The 19,162-nt window shown below is 37.6% G+C and overlaps 1 protein-coding gene across 1 annotated transcript in view; it reads right to left on the bottom strand.

The window, feature by feature from the left end:
• COG5 (component of oligomeric golgi complex 5) overlaps positions 1-19,162 on the bottom strand; it is a 382,415-nt gene that overhangs the window by 38,731 nt on the left and 324,522 nt on the right. The window contains exons 17-19 of the mRNA XM_007945097.2: positions 14,246-14,356; positions 12,703-12,765; positions 4,291-4,394 (exon numbers count right to left, since the gene is read on the bottom strand). Coding sequence (XP_007943288.2) covers positions 4,291-4,394; positions 12,703-12,765; positions 14,246-14,356 — 278 coding nt within the window. The remainder of the gene's footprint in view (positions 1-4,290; positions 4,395-12,702; positions 12,766-14,245; positions 14,357-19,162) is intronic.

Genomic DNA, 19,162 nt, shown 5'->3' with positions numbered 1-19,162 from the left:
TTTTTTTTAGTTAATAATTCAGGTATGCTATGTTGCTCTGAAGTTTTCTTTGTGATGGTGGAATCACTGTGTGGAATGTGGATATGGGTTTCTGTTTGTTGTAAAGAGGGTTTAGAGTTCGAACCAGGAGGTTTTATGTTGGCTGAATGTGGTGTGGTTTCTTCTATTGGCTGAGTGAAGTTATTGGCGGAGAAGGTGGGAGTGGAAGAAGGAGAGCTCGCTGTTGCTAGGGGCAGTTTCTAGGGCTCCGAGCAGGCTGCTAGTGATGATGTTGTACTGTTATTTACAGGCCCACAGCTCAATTTCAGCAAAGACTCCAGTTGTTAGGGGGTTGCCCCTTTCTTCCAGGCTCAGACACATGCAAAAACCCTGCTCCTGAGGCCCCTTGGCACCAAAAAGCCGATCCAAGACAACTTCCCTGCTCCATGATCCATTGTGGGGGTTTCTCTCTCTGGTCCCGCCCGTCCGTGGTGCCAGTATATTTAGCCTAGACCGTGATTCACCCCGGGAGTTCCTCTGTGATTCTGCTCACCCATGGCACCAAAGATCCACTCGGTTTCAGCGGTGCTGGAGTTGGGAGAGTGCCTGCTAGTAATCTGTGGTCCCAATATTACTGATAAAGTCAAGTGCAGGCCTCTCAGTGCCACTAAGCTGACCCAAGCCTACTCAGTGACCCACTGTGGGGGCACCTCCCTGGGCCTGCCTTCCTGCACCACCAATGGACTCTCTGCTCAGGTTTCAGTGGTGCTGGATGTGCCCGTTTGGTTACCTTGGAGTATATTCTTGTCTCTACATTTTTAGAACAGTGCATACTGTGAAGACATTGTCCTGTTTTCTTCTCCATTTGGAAGTTGGTACCTAGAAGTTTTATTCCCTCTGATAGGTTAGTTGATGTTGTTGTGTGCTGACTGACTTTGTTGGTTTTTAGAGTGCCTAGCTGATTCAAGTTACCGATAAAATCAGGTGCTGAAGGTAGATCCTTGGGGTGCTCGCTGGTATGCTTGTGTCACTGGTATGCTGGTGTGGTGTCTTCTGCCTTAACCCAGGGAGGTCTCAGATGGCCGTTATTGCCTGCCAGTCGCTCCCCCCAAGAAGTCTCCAATGGCTTTTCTCAGCTGCCTGTCAGTGCTCTGCAGGATAGATCTTCTGATCTTGTTATTTTTTTCCCCTGTACCTTTCTCCTTTCTAATTCTACTCCTCTGAGTTTGGTGCACTCTGACTCAGTGAGCTGTTTGGAGCACCAGAATCCCTAATTCAAACTGTTGTACCTAGTTCTTCAAGCACTAAGATGCTAAAGGGAAACAGCATGGTGATTACTGATGAGACTCCATTTTGAATCCGGGTTTTCCATGTCTTTAAAGAATGTTTATGGAATCTGGATTGGAATTGTATTGAATGTATAGATTGTTTTGGGTAGTACTGACATTTTCACAATGTTCAATCTTCCTATCCATGAGCATGGTATTTACAGATTTATAAATTATAGATTCTTAAAGCAGTGTTTTATAATTTTCTTTGTATAGATCTTTTGTGTTCCTGGTAAGATTCATTCCCAAGTATCTTATCTTTTTGGTAGCTATTATAAATGGTATTGATTTCCTTATTTCCTGTTCAGAGAACTCTTTGCTGATATAGAGGAATCCAACTGATTTTTGTATGTTGATCTTGTATCCTGCCACTATGCTAACTCTTTCAATAAGTTCCAGTAGTTTTCTTGCTGAGTCTCTTGGGTTTTCTATATCTAAGATCATAAAAAAAGCCTCACTGCTATTAAGTAGATTCTGACTCACAGCAACCCCCTTTGAGTTTCCAAGGTGATAAATCTTTATGCAAATAGATTGCCTAGTCTTCCTTCTGTGGAGTGGCTGGTGGGTTTGAACCACCAAGCTTCCGGTTAGCAGTCAAATGCCTTATGCAGCACACCACCAGAGCTCCTTATGTAAGATCCTATCATCTGCAAATGTGGATAGTTTTATTTCTTCCTTCCCAATTTGGATGCCTTTGATTTCCCTTTCTTGCCTTATTGCCCTGGCTAGGACTTCCAATACAATGTTGAATAGAAGCAGAGATAGAGGGTATCCTCGTCTGGTTCCTGTTCACAGGCAGAATGGTTTCAGTCCCTCTCCATTGAGAATAATGTTGGCTCTTGGTTTTGCATGTATATTCTTTATTATGTTGAGGAATTTCCCTTCTATTCCTATTTTTCTGAGAGTTTTTATCAGGAATGGGTGTTGGATTTTATCAAATGTCTTTTCTGCATCTATTGATATGCTTGTGTGATTCTTTTCCTTTATTTTACTTATGTGATGGATTACGTTGATTGTTTTCCTAATGTTGAACCATCCTTGCATACTGGTATGAATCCCTCTTGGTCATGATGTATTATTTTTTTTATATGTTGTTGGAGTCTATTGGCTAGGATTTTGTTGAAGATTTTTGTGTCTATGTTCATGAGGGTTATTAGTCTATAGTTTTCCTTTCTAGTGGTGTCTTTGATTTTGGTATCAGGGTTATGCCTGCTTCATAAAATGAATTTGGGAGGATTCCATCCTTTTCTATATTCTGGAATAGTTTGAGTAGGATTGGTGTTAGCTGTTCTCCAAATGACTGGTAGAATTCTCCAGTGAAGCTATCTGGGCCAGGACTTTTTTTGTTGGTAATTTTTTTATGACCTGTTCAATTTCTTCTTTTGTTATGGGTCTATTCAAGTTTTCTACCTCAGTTTGTGTTAGCAGTAGTGTGTTTCTAGAAATCTGTCCATTTCTTCTAGGTTTTCAAATTTGTTGTAGTACAGTTCTTCATAGTATCCTGATATTACTCTTTTTATTTCTGTTGGTTCTGTTGTGATGTCACCCCTTTCATTTCTTATTTATGCTATCTGAATCTTCTCCTTCTTTTCCTTTTTTAAGTTTGCCAGTGGTTTGCCAATTCATTAATCTTTTCAAAGAACCAACTTCTAGTCTTGTTGATTTGGTTTGAAAGTTCTTTAAGGGCCAATGTCTCGGGTTTCCACTAGTCTTTATCAGACAAATAAGTCTAGTCTTTTTTTATGATTTTGAATTTGTTCTACATTTTTCTCCCCATTCTGTCCAGGACCTTCTGTCCTGATTATTGCATTTATTACGGAACTCACTTTACCATTCTGTGCTTCATACCATTATTAAAAATAGAGACTGATCATGTGACATTTCAAAGGGTATTATGTAAATGAAATGGTAAGGGATTTAAAAAACTAAAGGATAGTGAAATAATCACATGATCAATTTTTTTCTACAAACAGCTAACCTAGTGGCTGAAAATTTAATAAAATGGATATTCTTTTAAACAACATGAATATAAAAGAAATAGGATAGCTTAAAAATAGCAGTTAGAAGTATATTAATATTTGCATGTTCAGCTATTAAAAAAAAAAATAAAAATCTCACTGTTGTTGAGTCGATTCAACTCACAGTGACCCCTCTTTGGGTTTCCAAGCTGGTATCACTACAGAAGTAGATTGCTGAATCTTCCTTCTGAGGAGTGGCTGGTGGGTTTGAACTGCCAGCCTTCTGGTTAGCAGTCAAATGCCTTAGGTGTTCAGCTATAGTGTGTGGTTAAGTTTAAAAAATCACTCTAAGTATTTGCAAATACTAATACACTGAACCAAAACTATTTTACTCTATTTGAAAAGGTTACTATAAACACTGGGTTAGAAACAATGATCCCTCTCAAGATGCATTTGGATGTGGGTAAGCAATACCTGTATGGAACAGCTATAGAATAATACCAGAGTATTTACAGCTAAGTGTGATATCATCAGATTAGACTGCTATGGAAATTCTGAGAAAGGAAAATGAATCCTGGAAGGAGTGGGGCAGGAGCTTTCGCTCAAAGCCAGAGCAGGACTTAGAGAAATACTGTGGCAGAGGCAGGATGTTTTATACAGGTAATGCCATGACTATACAGAAGATAGCAAAGAGGCCTAAGGAAAGGATATCTGTTACAACCAAGGAAAAAGCCTGGAAAGGAAAGATGGTACAGGCTTCTCAAAGTCCTGAAGTGCCAAGCTGCATCCTGTAGATGTTAATGATGTTATGTTTCAATGAAAGGAGAAAAATGATGAATACAAGAACTGGAAATTGTAATCTGCTAATAGCACTCACAATGGAAAAAGGAGGGAAAGGCTGAAGGCCAACCACATCACAAGAGGAACAGACCTTAGATGATAGGAGGTTTAAGGAGTCAGGATATAGGTGGGAATGGAAAACAAAGGCATAAAAGTTAGTGGAATCTTTGATTAAAAGTTATTACCCAGAAAAATCTTCTTGATGCATGGTGATGATTATGGCTTCTATAGCATCTCCCACTGAAGTCAGTAAGGGCTGCATGGCATTTCCCATAAGAGCGTGGATTGACTGAAAAGAAAAAAAAAGGATGGAGAGACAAAATTAAGGAAAACCAACAGAAAGAATTCTAAGATCTGAAAAGTATTTTGACTAAACGTTTTCACTTTATATCAATTTTAGACTTATATAGTTTAACTTCGCTCCCTGACTGCTGTCAGTTATGATTTTTAAGGCTTACAACATATGGAATATGGCACTGAAAACTTTCAATTCCTCCACTCTTCTAATTTTCCCAAAAGGTTTAGTGGTCAAATGAGCCCCTTAGGAAAGGGAAGGCAGTTAGCAGAAGAGAGGAATAGAGGCATCTTTTTAAGGTTCTCAAAAGATTGAGGCAAGAGCAAAAGCATTCTTTAAAAATCAGAACATTGTTTGCTTTTAATCATATTGAATATAATAACAATCTACTTCTGTAGTAACACCACCTTGGAAACTCAAGGAGGGGTCATTACGAGTCAGATGTGACTTGAAGGCAGTGAGGTTTTTTTTTTTTTTTTAAATTGTTGGTGATTCTTGTAGGGCAGAATGGATAGGCATTTCATGAATTAGGTTTCTAATTAGAGTTCTACAGCAGTGATTTTCAAGTGCATTTTTTCTCCCAGGGGACAATGGCAATGTTTGGAGACATTTTTGATTATCAAGGGAAGGGGATTTGATATAGCATTTAGTAGGAAGAGGCCAGAGATGGTGTTAAATATCTTACAATGCACAGGACAGCCCCCATGACAAAGAATTACCCAACCTAAAATGTCAATCAGCCACTCCCCGGAAGGAAGATGGGGCAATCTACTTCCGTAGTGATACTGCCTCGGAAACCCAAGGAGGGGTCGCTATGAGTCTCGCCTGACTCGATGGCACATAACAACAACAACAACAACAACAACAAAATGTCAATAGTGATGAGGTTGAGAAACTCTGTTCTATAGTGAAGTATCATCCATTGGTTAGTTTATGTAAGACCTTAGGCCTTAGTTAGAACTTTTTAATGTGAAAATATTAGCTGGACTTCAGAAAACACTCAAAATGGGAAATTTAAGTACATTATATATGTTTTAATGATGCTGACTCTCAATGAAACCAGATGACTTTTACTCACACAAGCAAATGATAAAAATCATTGAAATATTTAAATGGGATTTTTATTGATTAAATTCCTAAATGTCCTCTCTAGTCCTTACTCCCTAGTAAAAACAAACTTTTTTTTTTGTTGAGTGAGAGTGAGAGAATGTGTGTATACATACAGTTTGCCCTCAAGGAGTTCATAATCTAGTGGGAGTAGGTAAATTACAATATAGCAGAACATGTCTTCTAATAGAGTGCTTGGGACCATGGAAAGGACCTCCAATTTACACTGAAAGAATGTGAAAACCAACAGGTGTTGCTTGAATTGAATTTCAAAGAATAAGTAGGTAAAAGCCAAGTGAAGAATGGTAGAGTTAGAAGCACATATGTTAAAAGGCATAGGAGCTGGGAAAGGTGATCAATTTGAGAAACTGCAAAGCATTCAATTCAGATAGCGTATAGAGTACCTGTCTACACTGAAGAAAGGCATTAGGAGATGAACTTTGTGTAAGCTGCTAAGGAGTGAGAAATTTATCCTGAAGGTACGGGGTAACCAATGATGGGTTTTAAACAGTGAAAAAATGTAGGTGAAGATTTGAATTTAGGAAAAATTACGCTGAATACTTGACTGGATAGAAACTAAAAATGGGAGGATCAATTAGAAGGTCACAGTGGTGATACAGATGTAAAATGATGAGAGCATTTACCAAATCAGACACAAGAATAGAGATAAGGAGACAAACTCGAAATACTTTCAAAGGAGAAAAGGATTTAGTAATTAGATTTGGGTAGTATGGAGTGGAAACATTGAAAGGCATCCTGAGATTTTTTTTCTTTAATAATTTGGTGTTATTATAAACTGAATGTGTAAATCAGAAGAAACTACAGGTTGACCTGGGGTGATGGGAAGAGGGGAAGAAGATGAGGAGTTCAGTATTGGACATGGATTTGAAGTGCCCGTGGGAAATACAGAGGGCTATCAAGTAGGTACTGAGATAATTAAATGTGCATTTCTTGAGACATATTTTCACTAAATTTGGTAGTTATTGGTTTTTAGGATGGAAGATGAAGCCAGAAGAGTCAATAAGATACCAGAGGATTGTCTGTGAAGCAAGGCAGACAAATGACACTTTCAGGTCAGGCAAAGGAAGAGGAGCCCATGAAGGATTAAGAGGGTTACATAATAACATTTACCAAGTACCCACTATAGGCTAGTTCTTCACATACAATAATATAATTTAGAACTCAATCCTTCCTCAAAGAATTACTACAATCTCTGACTTATACATGGGGCATCTAATGTAATTTATAGATGGGAAAACTAAAGTTAAGTGAAGGAGATTGTCCAAAGTCATAAACAAGCAAGAGGAAGATCTGGGATTTCCTAGATATCTCCAATGGGCGTTTGGTTACACTCCATCACTGGGCAGATAAGTAGGAAAACACTAAAGAGTATAGTGGAAGTAAACAGGGAGATTTCAACAAGGAAGGGTAGATTTTCCAATTTCATCATGAAGGAGCAAAATGTAACTACAGACCATCCCACAAATAACTCCAGAAAAAATACTAAAAATAAAGAAAATAACAACAACAAAAATCTACTAGAGGATCTCTGGAGAAAGGGAAAAAGCAGATGCTTTTAGAGAGCTGCAGAAACCTAGAGCAAGCAACCAGAACAGGATGAGATTTACATTTTCTGTGACTTTGCCCTAATGGTGACTACAGTCATGAGAGTCCAAGGCTGGGTGGCGAAAACTCCAGGAGAAAAACAAACAAACAAAATTTCTGTCTTTCAGGTCAGAGAAACAACAAGAATGAGCCCTGGCTGAACCAGGGATGCTGGAGAGTGAGACAACCTCAGAAAGAAGAAAGCCTAAATTCACATTTAAACTCAGCACTAGTCTTCAGCTGACTCATTTATTATGTACATGCAGAGCAAACTAAAAGCAGCTTGCAAGTAGGCTTAAAGAACTGAACTGAATCATGAGGTATGACCAACTGCAAGTGTGACAATCTACAGTTTGAGTCTAATCTACAGTTTGAGTCTAATCAAGTTAGTTGTCTCTAAAGCAAAAAATCAACACTTTTAGGAGCAATAAAACAATACTGAATGTACACAACATGACATTCACAATGTTCAGGACAGAAGTGAAAATTAATAAATATACTAAGATCTAGGAAATGTCACCAATTTTCAAGGGAAAATACAAACAATAGATATCAACAATAGATGACCCATATAAATAATTGCATTAAATGTTAATGGATTAAACGTTCCAATTAAAAGGAAGAGATTTTCAGAATGGATAAAAAAAAGGCAAGACCCAACTATGCTTGATACCAAAACTCTACAAAGATAACACAAGAAAAAACTGCATGTTGATACCCAAAAAACCAAAACCAAACCCACTGCCACAGAGTTGATTCCAATTCATAGTGACCCCCACTGGGTTTCCAAAGTGGTATATCTTTAAGGAAATAGATTGCCTTGTCTTCCTTCCACTGAGTGGCTGGTGGGTTTAAACCAACAACCATCTGGTTAGCAGTCAAATGCCTTAGGCACTGCATACCAATATCTCTTATGAGTATGGATGTAAATATCCTTAACAAAATCTAGATAAATCAAACCCAGTAATACATAAAAAAAGTATTAAATAATGACCAAGGTGGTTTGATAATCGAAAACACATTACTTAATACACTTTATTAACTAAATGTTAAAGAGAAAATAATTATTTCAATACGCATAGAAAAAGCTATTCAATGAAATTCAACACTATTTATGATGAAAAGTCCTAGCAAACTAAAAATAGATGAGAATTTGTTCAATCTGATAAAGGCCATCTATGAAAAACCTATAGCTAATATCATACTTAAATTAGTAAAATACTGAACACTTTGCACCAGATCAAGAACAAATGACAGAGGTCCACTCATCAGTTATATTCAACACTGTATTGGAGGTCCTAGCCAGTGAAACAACACAGGGAGAAAGAAAGCATAAAGCTCAGAAAGGAAGAAATAAAACCATCTCTATTTGCATGTGGTATGATGGTGGCTCACACAGAAAACGGACTATGTGTGAAAACCTTCGGGAAAACATCAAACAGGAAGAGGAGAGAGCAACTGAGGGAATGCCTTCATTTAAAGTGTAGGGTGAGGATCAGCAATTACCAAAGGAAGCAGAAATACCACAGTCTCCTCTGCAAGACAAAATTCAGAACTTGTAACTCCTTTTAAGACATCAATAGGAGCTCTAGAGGCATAGTGGATAAGGCATTTAGCTGCTAACCAGAAAGTCAGAGGTTCAAACCCACCAGCTGCTCTGCAGAAGGAAGATGGGGCAATCTACTTCCATAAAGATTTACAGCCTTGAAACCCAATGGGGATCCCTATGAGTAGCAATCAACTTGACGGCAGCGAGTTCGGTTTTGGATTGGTTTAGACATCAAAAACAGATGAGAGTGCTGTACATTTAAAAAAGATTTACCTAAAAATAGTTAAGATAAATATATCTTATATTAATCCACCTGCAGAACATTGAGCTCATACAATAAGAGAAAAATAAAGCATTACCATATATAAATTTAGCAATTCAATCATTGTCTACACAAGATAGCCTGAGAAAAAAGGATCACAATTACTGAGTTAAGATTTTTAATGCCTTTTACAGCCAACATGGTTAGAATGAAATGACTCCAACTGCATATTTATTAATACTACTAATAATCTAGACATACTAGGTGATGCTCAAAACATATAATGATGAACCTCATTTAAATTAATTTAGGATAAAGTCTCAACAAGTTAGAGAAGAAAAGGCTATTGTGTATTTGTATTTTTTTCAGTAAGAAAATATATGCTTAATATCTTATCTCAGCCACTCCTCAGAAGGAAGGTTGGGCAATCTACTTCTGTAGTGATATTGCCTCAGAAACCCAAGGAGGGGTTGCTATGAGTTGGGTCCGGATCAACAGCAAATAACAACGATATCTTATCAAATAAAGAAGCATACCAATTTTGGGCTGTAGTCATTTATGTATCACAACACTGTATGCCTGATTCAAAATGATTTAATGCTTCCTACAGTTTTAGGAGCTCTGGTGGTGTAGTGCCTAAGGCATCTGACTGCTAACCAGAAGGAGGGGTCGCTATGAGTCGGATCTGACTCGATGGCAGTGTGCTGCATCTGTTCTACAGTTTTATGAAATTCAGTTTTCTTCTCCTTTAAGTCAGAGGGTTTTATTTTACTTAATATATGTCATAATCTCATTGCTGTTGAGTCGATTTCGACTTATAAAGACCCCTCCTTGGGTTTCTGAGACAGTATCACTACGGAAGTAGATTGCTCAACCTTCCTTCCAAGGAGTGGCTGGTGGGTTTGAACTGTCAGCCTTCTGGTTAGCAGTCAAATGCCTCAGGCACTATGCCACCAGAGCTCCTAATGGTGTTTATAACATTTAACTAAAAAGTAAAGTCAAAACTGTTTCATTTAATTCTTTAACATAGGTAGTAGCTAGTCTCTAACTGGCAGGGCCACTGCAGGAGGGCCTTGGACTAACTGTTAGTTTCTCTTACCTAGTTCTCAGGGGCAAAATCAGAGATGCCTCAGCAAACTGCAGCACCCAACTGCATACAGCAATGGTTCTGATGGGCAAATGTCAGAGTCACAGCTGGAGCCCAAGATCAGGGCAATTTTCCCTGCACTGGCTCCAAATCCCAACCAAAGTGACTAATAACAGGGATAACTTTTGTTGTGTTTTAAAAATACAGATTCAGAGAGTCCGCCTTAGACTCAATTATAGTCTCTGGGGAATCTCTATTTTTAACTTTCCCAGGTTATATTTATCATCAGACCAAATGAAGACCTTATCTTAACTTACAAAATGGAGTTTTTCAAACTATGGCCTGTGACCATTTGTAGATCAAGAAATCATTTTAGAGGGGCAAATCAGAATGTTTTTAAAAAGTAATAGATTAGTATAAAAAATATCTGAGTATACTATATAAAATAACTGTAATATATACGATTTACAGTGATGGAAACCCTATGGGGCAGTTCTACAGTGTCCTATAGGGTCACTATGAGGCAGAATTCACTTGATGGCAGTAGATTTGGTTTGATTTTTTTACGTATGTAATTACATATGTGTGTATATACTTGTAAATGCTCATGTATGGTCAGAGTCAGGAAGTAAAATATTTTTTATTATGAGTTGTGATAAAAATTGTTTGACAGCTACTACTAGAAGATAAAAGGAGCTCTGAAGGTATAGTGGGTAAGGCATTTTGTTGCTAACCAGAAGGCTGACAGTTCAAACCCACCAGCTGTTCTGTGGGAGGAAGATGAGACAATCTACCGCCATAAAGATTTGTTATTGCTAGGTGCCATCAAGTCATCTCTGATTCATAGTGACCCTGTGAACAACAGAACAAAACACTGCCCGGTCCTGTGCCAGCCTCACGATCCTTGCTATACCTGAGCCCATCGCTGCAGCCACTGTGTTGATCCATCTTGTTGAGGGCCTGCCCCCTTTTTTTTTTTACCCTCCATTTTACCATAAAGATTTACAGCCTTGGAAACCCAGGGAGGGTCATTATGAGTCAGAAACGACTCAATGGCAGTGGGTTTTGGGTACTAGAAGATAGGGGGGAAAAATGTGAAACCATAGAAAAGAAGGTTACCTAACCTAATATGGTAAGATCTTTTGGTTTGTCACAATGACCCAATTTTATATTGTTATGATCATGAATAAATTCAAGAATTCTTTCTAAAAACAATTATTTTTTTTTATGGATGCTTTAACAGTATTTAATTGTAATGAAATGAACACACTGGAGAAAAGAAAAGGATACAAGAAAACATCCAAGTGTACTTTTACTATGCTGTGGGAAAAGATGCTGTTTCCTCAATGAGTCAAATGCATTCCTATATGAATTTAATGTCCTTAAGTTTTTGAGGTCTGTTAACTTCCCATCCTTGATACCTGTAGGCAGCCTTGACTTTCAGAGTTTCCTTCTCCTTTAGAATCTATGGCACGGCACTGTCCAAATCCCACTCCTTTCTCTCTAATTGTTCTTTCTTTGTATCCTCTTTACTTCCTAGAGGTAAGCATTTCTCCTTGGAGTTTGTGAGCCCCTGTCTTGTTAACTATCTCTCAGTGATGTAAATCCAAATGAATAGCTGACATCTATTACTTTTATGTACGTATATTGTACCATTTTATAGAAGCAGAAACTAAGGCAAGAGCAAACTAAACTCACTGCTGTAGAGTTGGATCCTCAAGAGAGAGCTTATTAACTTCTCTGACGTCATTCAGCTAGTTCAGTAGTTTAGGTGATACTCAATTCCAGGTAGTTTGGTTCTAGAATTGGTGCTTTCGATTACTATACTAGACTGCCTCTAATAAGAAGTACTGAATAAATATATAGTAAGTTAATGAATGAATGACGGTGGCAGGATGTAGTGGATATGACTCTTTTGAGTCAATGAGGTCTCAGTTTAAGTCTCAGTCCAGCTGTTTACCAGCTCCATGATCTTGAGTTAGTTATTATTTCTAAGTCTTATGAAATGGGGACAAAGGACAGCTGTTACTGTTGAAAGAATGAATGGTTTGCTTGCTTGTTTGTTTTTTAAAGGGTTACCTACTGTCAATTGCATATGGCTCTGAATCTCCTATGAACAGTTTTTGTTTTTAACTTAATGAATATTAAGAAAAGGGTATATTTATGTTAGCATATCAAAACAATAAGATTATACCCTGATTTTACATCTTACAAATACACTCTAGCATTTCTCAACCATGGCACTATTGACTGTCTGATGCACTGCGAGATGTTTATCAGCTGCCAGTACCACCCCATTCGCAGTCTTGACAATCAAAAATGTTTCCAGATATTTCCAAATGCCCCTAGGAGACAAAAATCACCCCTGGTGGAGAACCATCGCTTTAACAGAATAATGCTGAGTGCACTTCCCCGACATATAGTAAATAGTTTTAAAACTCAAGCTTCTGTGTATTCAATTATCATAAGTAGAACACAATCTGTAGACATCAATGGAGTCTATTTTTAAATCATATAGATACATAAACAAAATTGTATCCTCTTTCTCTACAATAATTATGAACATGATATTTTTGGTATATCTGCAGGATTTTCAATCATTTTTAAAATGTGACATCTCCCATTCAGCCAAACAAGCAAATGAAAAATCCACTGTGATCTATAGAGTCAAAATTAAATTACATTCTTTTACCTTTAGGGCTGACAGTATAGTTTGCTCGGCTGCTGGTGGGAATGAGCTCTGACTGGAGACCACCTAGAACAAGGTTTTAATCCAGTTATAGTTTTGCTTAAATTGTTTATTTTTGTAATAATAATTTTGAGCATAGCATGATAAAGCTGTTTTCACAAGCTACATATAAAACAGTATCTTTATGTTATACTAATATCTCATACATGTTTTAAAAACCCACTGGAATTTATTAATAAAGATAGGTTGGAAAATGCTGTACAAAGCAAATACATATTTCAGCTGGAACATTAAAACACTATGACTTAAGTTTTCTTTTACTCACTTTACATAGATTTTAATAATAAAATTCAACTGGAAAAGGTCAATAGAAAGCCATATTTACTTATTTCCTTTTTTAAAAAAATCACTTTTCACATGGGATTCCAGCCTCAGTTTAATTTCAACAAGTCTTTAAAATACAACTGTCAGATATTTCCCTTTTTACAAATCAAACATAAACATTATAAAAATTCTGAAAGTATCAACAAAGAATTTAAATCAGGCTGAATAGAATACAATCTTTCATTGCTTGTGATGCTTTAGAGTAATAAAGGAAATGGAAAATACAATTTTATTGTTCTGAGAGATACCTACTAATACCCTTTAAACTATATCTTGCTTAGTATTTCAAATACACATTTTAGAAACCCCTAATTGATTAAAGGACTTGTTAAAAACTTTAAATAACTGATTAACAGTTACCTATAATTATTCTAAAATATAATCTAGCATATTTCATAGTAGAAGTCATGGTCTCAAGGACATCACCTAATCTTGAGCCTCCTTCAGGTCTTTTAAATATTTATCTCCCTCCCTACTAAATAGTTTGGAAAGGATCTGTAGAGAATTTTTAAAAGCATGCTACTAAAAAGTCAAAGACTGAGTTGAAAGTGTTGATTTCCTAATAGTTATGAAAAATTCATCTTAGACATATATATGAAGGCAAACACATTAAAGTTCAGCCTTTTCTTTCAAATATGCTAGTAAAAGAATGGCAAAAAAAAGAAGAATATATGCTCTACTTCCAACTAGTCATCAATGATACAAAAACTCAGCTTTTAAAGACATTCCCTTCCCCAACTTTGGTGCAGAGAGAGAAATTTTGACACGTTGGAGGGCTTAAGAATTCTTGTCATTAGGTTTGCTGTAATTTACTACCAGCCACACAATATTCAACTCTGCTTTTCAATAAATACGGAATACATATACTTTACCCTGAGCCATTTACTAAATAAATTTGAGTATCCCAGCCCAAACTTGAGAATCTATAGTTCATGCATTTAAAACCAAATATATAGACAATATATAGTCACACAAATAATAAAGGCCAGGATGAAAGACAAAGCTTATCTTACAATTATCATGTTTTCTAAAAACACAGAACAAAACTGGAATATAAATGCAAATTTGTAAGCTGTCAAAATTTGATGCAAGAAGAAAGAAGAATCTAGATTAACAGAAGAGCTTCAAGAGCTTCACTAAAATAAACCAAGATAAAAGTTACCTTTGTTACTGACTGATGTAACTTATACAGTGAATTCACTACAGCCACATTTCTTCTCTGTCCTTCAGTAAGAGGCCCAATTACTTGACTTGCATCTCCTTGCGTGGAGAGCTGTAAGAATTCAACACAAAAAGAAATTACTGACTGAGAGTCCAAAAATAAACCCATGTATCTATGGTCAATTAATTTGCCTAAAGAGTGCTAAGTCCATTCAATGAGGCATTGAGGCATTATTACAGTATTCTAAAGATAGGAAAGCTCTGGTAGTGCAGTGGTCAAGGCATTTGGCTGCTAACACAAAGGTTGGTCGTTTGAACCCACCAGCTGCTCCACAGAAGAAAGATGAGGCAGTCTGCTTCTGTAAAGATTAACAGCCTTGTAAATCTTGGGGTCATAAGGACCCCCAATAGGGGTTGTTATGAGTCGGAAGCAACTCTATGGCAGTGAGTTTGATTTGGTTTCTTTTCAAAGGCAGAAAAAAATCCAAATGTTCATCAATAAATGAATGGATAAATAGAATGTGGTATAAACATACAATGGAATACCATGTAGTCATAAAAAGAAATGATTTTTGATCAATGACACAAAATGGATGAACCTTGGAAACATCATGATAAGTAAGATAAGTCAGACACAAAAAAAATAGGTATTGTATGATCTCATTTTTATTAAATATCTGGAACAGACAAATGCAGAGAGACAAACATTTATTAATGGTTACCAGGGGATCTGGTGGTGTAGCGGTTAAAGTATTTGGCTGCTAACCAAAAGGTTGGTGGTTCAAACCCACCAGCTGCTCTGTAGGAGAAAGATGAAGCAGTCTGTTTCCATAAAGATTTATTGGAAACCCTATGGGCAGTTCTACTCTGTTCTATAGGGTTGCTATGAGTTGGAAATCAATTCAACAGCAGTGGGTTTGGTTTTTTGGTTTAGGGGATGAGGGGAAAAGGAACAATGAGTTATTACTTAAGGGGTACTGAGTTTCTGTTTAGGGTGATGAAAAAGTTATGGGAATAGATAGTGGTGATGATGGTTGTACAACACTGTGTAATTAATGTCACTGAACTATATACTTAAAAATGATTAAAATGGCAAATTTTATGTTATATATACTTTACCACAATAAAACTTTTTAAAAATTACTAAAATGATAGTTTATATACACATGTATATGCACACACATATTTCTTTAGCAGGAGAAGATTGTGCCCCTCTGACAAAAAGCAGGTTAACTGGAAATATTCAGGTCCAGTTGCAGTTTTGGACTTGAGGCAGTGCCAGGAACCTGTGTAGGCAAACACCTTGGATGCAGAAGCCAAATTAGACTTGCACAGGAAGAATATATCCCTTAATACTTCATAGCCAATAGAGCTGATGGATCCCGGAGGCCCCAGTGCCCAGTGTGTGCTATTATTTTGATACATTAGCACAGAATTACTAACGTAATACTGGCGATTGCCAATAGGCTTCCCTCTATTCAAAAACTCAGAAATGAACAAGGGAGGAAGGAACAGAGGGAGGAAGGGAGGGTGAAAGGAAGGAACAGGGTTGGGATGAAGAGGAGGAGGGAGGAAGGAAAGAAGGGAGAAAGAGAAAGAAGCCTAACTTCCATGTATAGGGAAAGTCATCATAATACTCAAATGAACTGGTGGTGAAAAGAAGGCCTTAGAAATTTACTGCCATCGAGTCAGACCTGACCCATAGCAACGCATCTTTGGGTTTCTGAGGTGGTATCACTATGGAAGCAGATTGCCTAATCTTCCTTCTGAGGAGTGGCTGGTGGGTTTGAACCTCCAGCCTTCTGGTTAGCAGTCAAGTGCCTTAGGCACCTATATTTTTGGTTAGCAGTCAAGTACCTACCAGAGCGCCTATATTTTTCATAGATGACACATAACAACAAAAACAACAACATATATATATATATATCAGAGATTATTAGTGCTTATCAGAGGTAGGAGGGAGGGGATGGGAACTCTGGTAGAGTAGTGCCTAAGGCACTTGACTGCTAACCAGAAGGCTGGTGGTTCAAACCCACCAGCCACTCCTCGGAAGGAAGATGGGACAATCTACTTCTGTAGTGATACTGCCTCGGAAACCCAAGGAGGGGTCGCTATGAGTCGGGTCCGACTTGACGGTACATAACGACAACAACAACAGGAGGGAGCGGGGAAGCTTTTATTTGCCAGGCAATGAGTTTATGCTAATGGTGGTGGTATATTTTGGAAAAGAACAGCAATAATGGTGGCACAATGTGAAAAATGTCATCAACATCCCTGAGCTGAAAATGAGGGGGAAGGGGGAGAAAGGGAACTTTGTTAGAGTGTTAACCCATGATAAAAACTCAAAAATCTCACTGCCATTGAGTCAATTCTGACCCACTGGGTTTCCAAGGCTGTAACTCTTTACAGAAGCAGATTACCTCACCTTTCTTCTATAGAGTGGCTGGAAGGTTTGAACCATCAACCTTTTGGTTAGCAGCCAAATGCCTTAACTGCTACATCACCAAGGCTCCTTTTAACCCATGACAGTGGCTATTAAGTGAAGCACAAGCCTTTCTGACTTCAGGTTAAATAATCCAATTTATTTTGCATTTCCTCATGGATCTAGATAGTCACCAACTTGAAATGAAGTTGCATTCTAAAATGGTAATTTGTAACAAGGTGGTTAGAAAAAAAACATTTTCCAGTAGTAATTATGTTTAAAAACAATGGTTAGACTCTCAGGAAAGCCCACTAAATATACTTAATCTATAATGCGGTGAACTAATAATAACTGAGCTCTGTGCTCCCATGAAAAGCATATAATGGGCTCCGTGGTATGGTTAGGGTAGGGAAGGTCTCCTGAATGAGGCACTTTGGAAATTAAAGGGCAACGTTCAGTGAAAACAGTGGCTATAGCAGACTCAGGAGGTCAGATGTTCAAAATATGTATCTATCTATAGCTGGTGTCTAACACTTAGGAGCTCCAGCTGTGTAATTTTCAAAGCTCAATCTCTTTTATTTCTCTTGAGACTTTCCAAAGAATTTAGAAGAACAAAAAAGTAGAAGAAACAGGAAAGAGTTTTTCTTATGATATATCATTTCAATTTATTTTATGTAATTGAATTTAATGAGGAGAAAAGCTGTGGTTAGGAAAGGGGGGAAATCATTTGAGTACTAAGGACTGAACACATTTTGGGGGTTTAAAGGTAAAGAAAGGCCATTTCATACCCAGTAATTACAATGCTATGGTCAGAAAGATAATAACAAATGTTGGCAGGATGTGGACCTACATTTCCACCTACATTACTGGTGAAAATGTCAAATGGAGCAGCAACTTTGGAAAATGGTCGGGCTATTCTGCAAATGTTAAAAATGAAGTTGCCATATGACCTAGTTACATACGTAAAAAACGTCCACACAAAGACTTATACATGTATGCTCATAACAGCAGTTTTCCAAATAGTCAAAAAACAGAAAACAACTCAAAAGTCCATGAACAAAAGAATGAATAAACATAATACAGTATATCTGCACAATGGAATATTACTCAACAAAAAAAGGAATAAAGTACTGTTACAGGCTATAACACACTAAGCTTTGGAAACATTAAGTGAAGAAAGTCAGACATAAAAGGACACATGTTCCATGATTCCATATATAAGAAATGTCCAGAATGGAAAAAAATCCATAGAGACAGAAAGTAGATTGGTGGTTGCTAGTGGTGGCAGTAGAGTGTTGTGTTACTACTCATGAGAACAGGGTCTTGTTTGGGTTATGCAATGTTCTAAAACTGACTTTGAATATACTAAAAACGGCTTAACTGTACACTTTAAATGGGTCAACTGTAATGGCATGTAAATTTACATCTCATTAAAATTAAAATTTAAAAAGTATAGAAAAGAGAATACCCAGACTTTAAGGCTTATCTGATACTCTGAAAGCATTTGACTGCTAACCAAAAGGTTGGCAGCTTGAACCCACCAGGTGCTTCATGGAAAAAAGATGAGGCAGTATGCTTCTGCAAAGATTTACATGGCAACCCTTTGGGGCAGTTCTACGCTAACCCATAGAGTCGCTATGAGTCAGAATCAACTTGAAGGTGGTGGGTTTGGTTTTTGGATCGATACTGAGAGTTTTGTGAATACTAGGGCTAAGAAAAGATGGCTAAGCTCAAGACAGCTGTACAGTTACATCAAGAAAATAATTAGGAAAGAAAACACTGTTAATACCAAAAGCACTAAAAATGATATATCACTAGCAAACAAGGAACAAAATTAAAATATAAAGGTAAAACACTAGAAATAAAATATAAAGGTATAACACTAGAAATACTGGACACTTCAAAAACTGCCACTGATCCTGATCTGAGGGTACAGAATAAAATCTGTACAATACCTGAGCTGAGTAAATCACCCTGTGTCCCTCCAACACCACTCCCATCATAATCAGATTGGGAAATAATGTCAAACTTACAAAAAAGTTACAAAAAGGTAGGATAAGGAAGATCCATGTCCATTACCCAGATTTACCCATTGTTAGCATCTTATCCGGCCCAGAGTAGCAGGCCGGAAGAGCAGGAGAAAGGGGATAAAAAGCCAGGAACCCGGAGGACAGAAGAGCAGTCAGCCCCAGGATTACAGGTGAGGAAAGACAACTCAGGGACGCCCGAAGTAGCAAGCGGGAAGAGCAGGAGAAGGGGATTAAAAGCCAGGAAGCCAGAGAGAAGAGCAGTCAGCTGAAGGGATTAGGTGAGGAGAGGCAACTCAGGCCTGCCCACAATAGCAGGCTGGAAGAACAGGAGAAAGGGGATAAAAGCCAGGAACCCTGACAGAAGAGCAGTCAGCCCCAGGGTTACAGGTGAGGAGAGACAACTCAGGGACACCCGAAGTAGCAAGCGGGAAGAGCAGGAGAAAGGGGATTAAAAGCCAGGAAGCCA

Source organism: Orycteropus afer, unplaced genomic scaffold (genome assembly GCF_000298275.1).
Source record: "Orycteropus afer afer isolate SDZICR_OR568_19922 unplaced genomic scaffold, OryAfe1.0 scaffold00007, whole genome shotgun sequence".
Classification (NCBI taxonomy): Eukaryota; Metazoa; Chordata; class Mammalia; order Tubulidentata; family Orycteropodidae; genus Orycteropus; species Orycteropus afer.
This window is presented reverse-complemented; position numbering and strand designations above follow the sequence as displayed.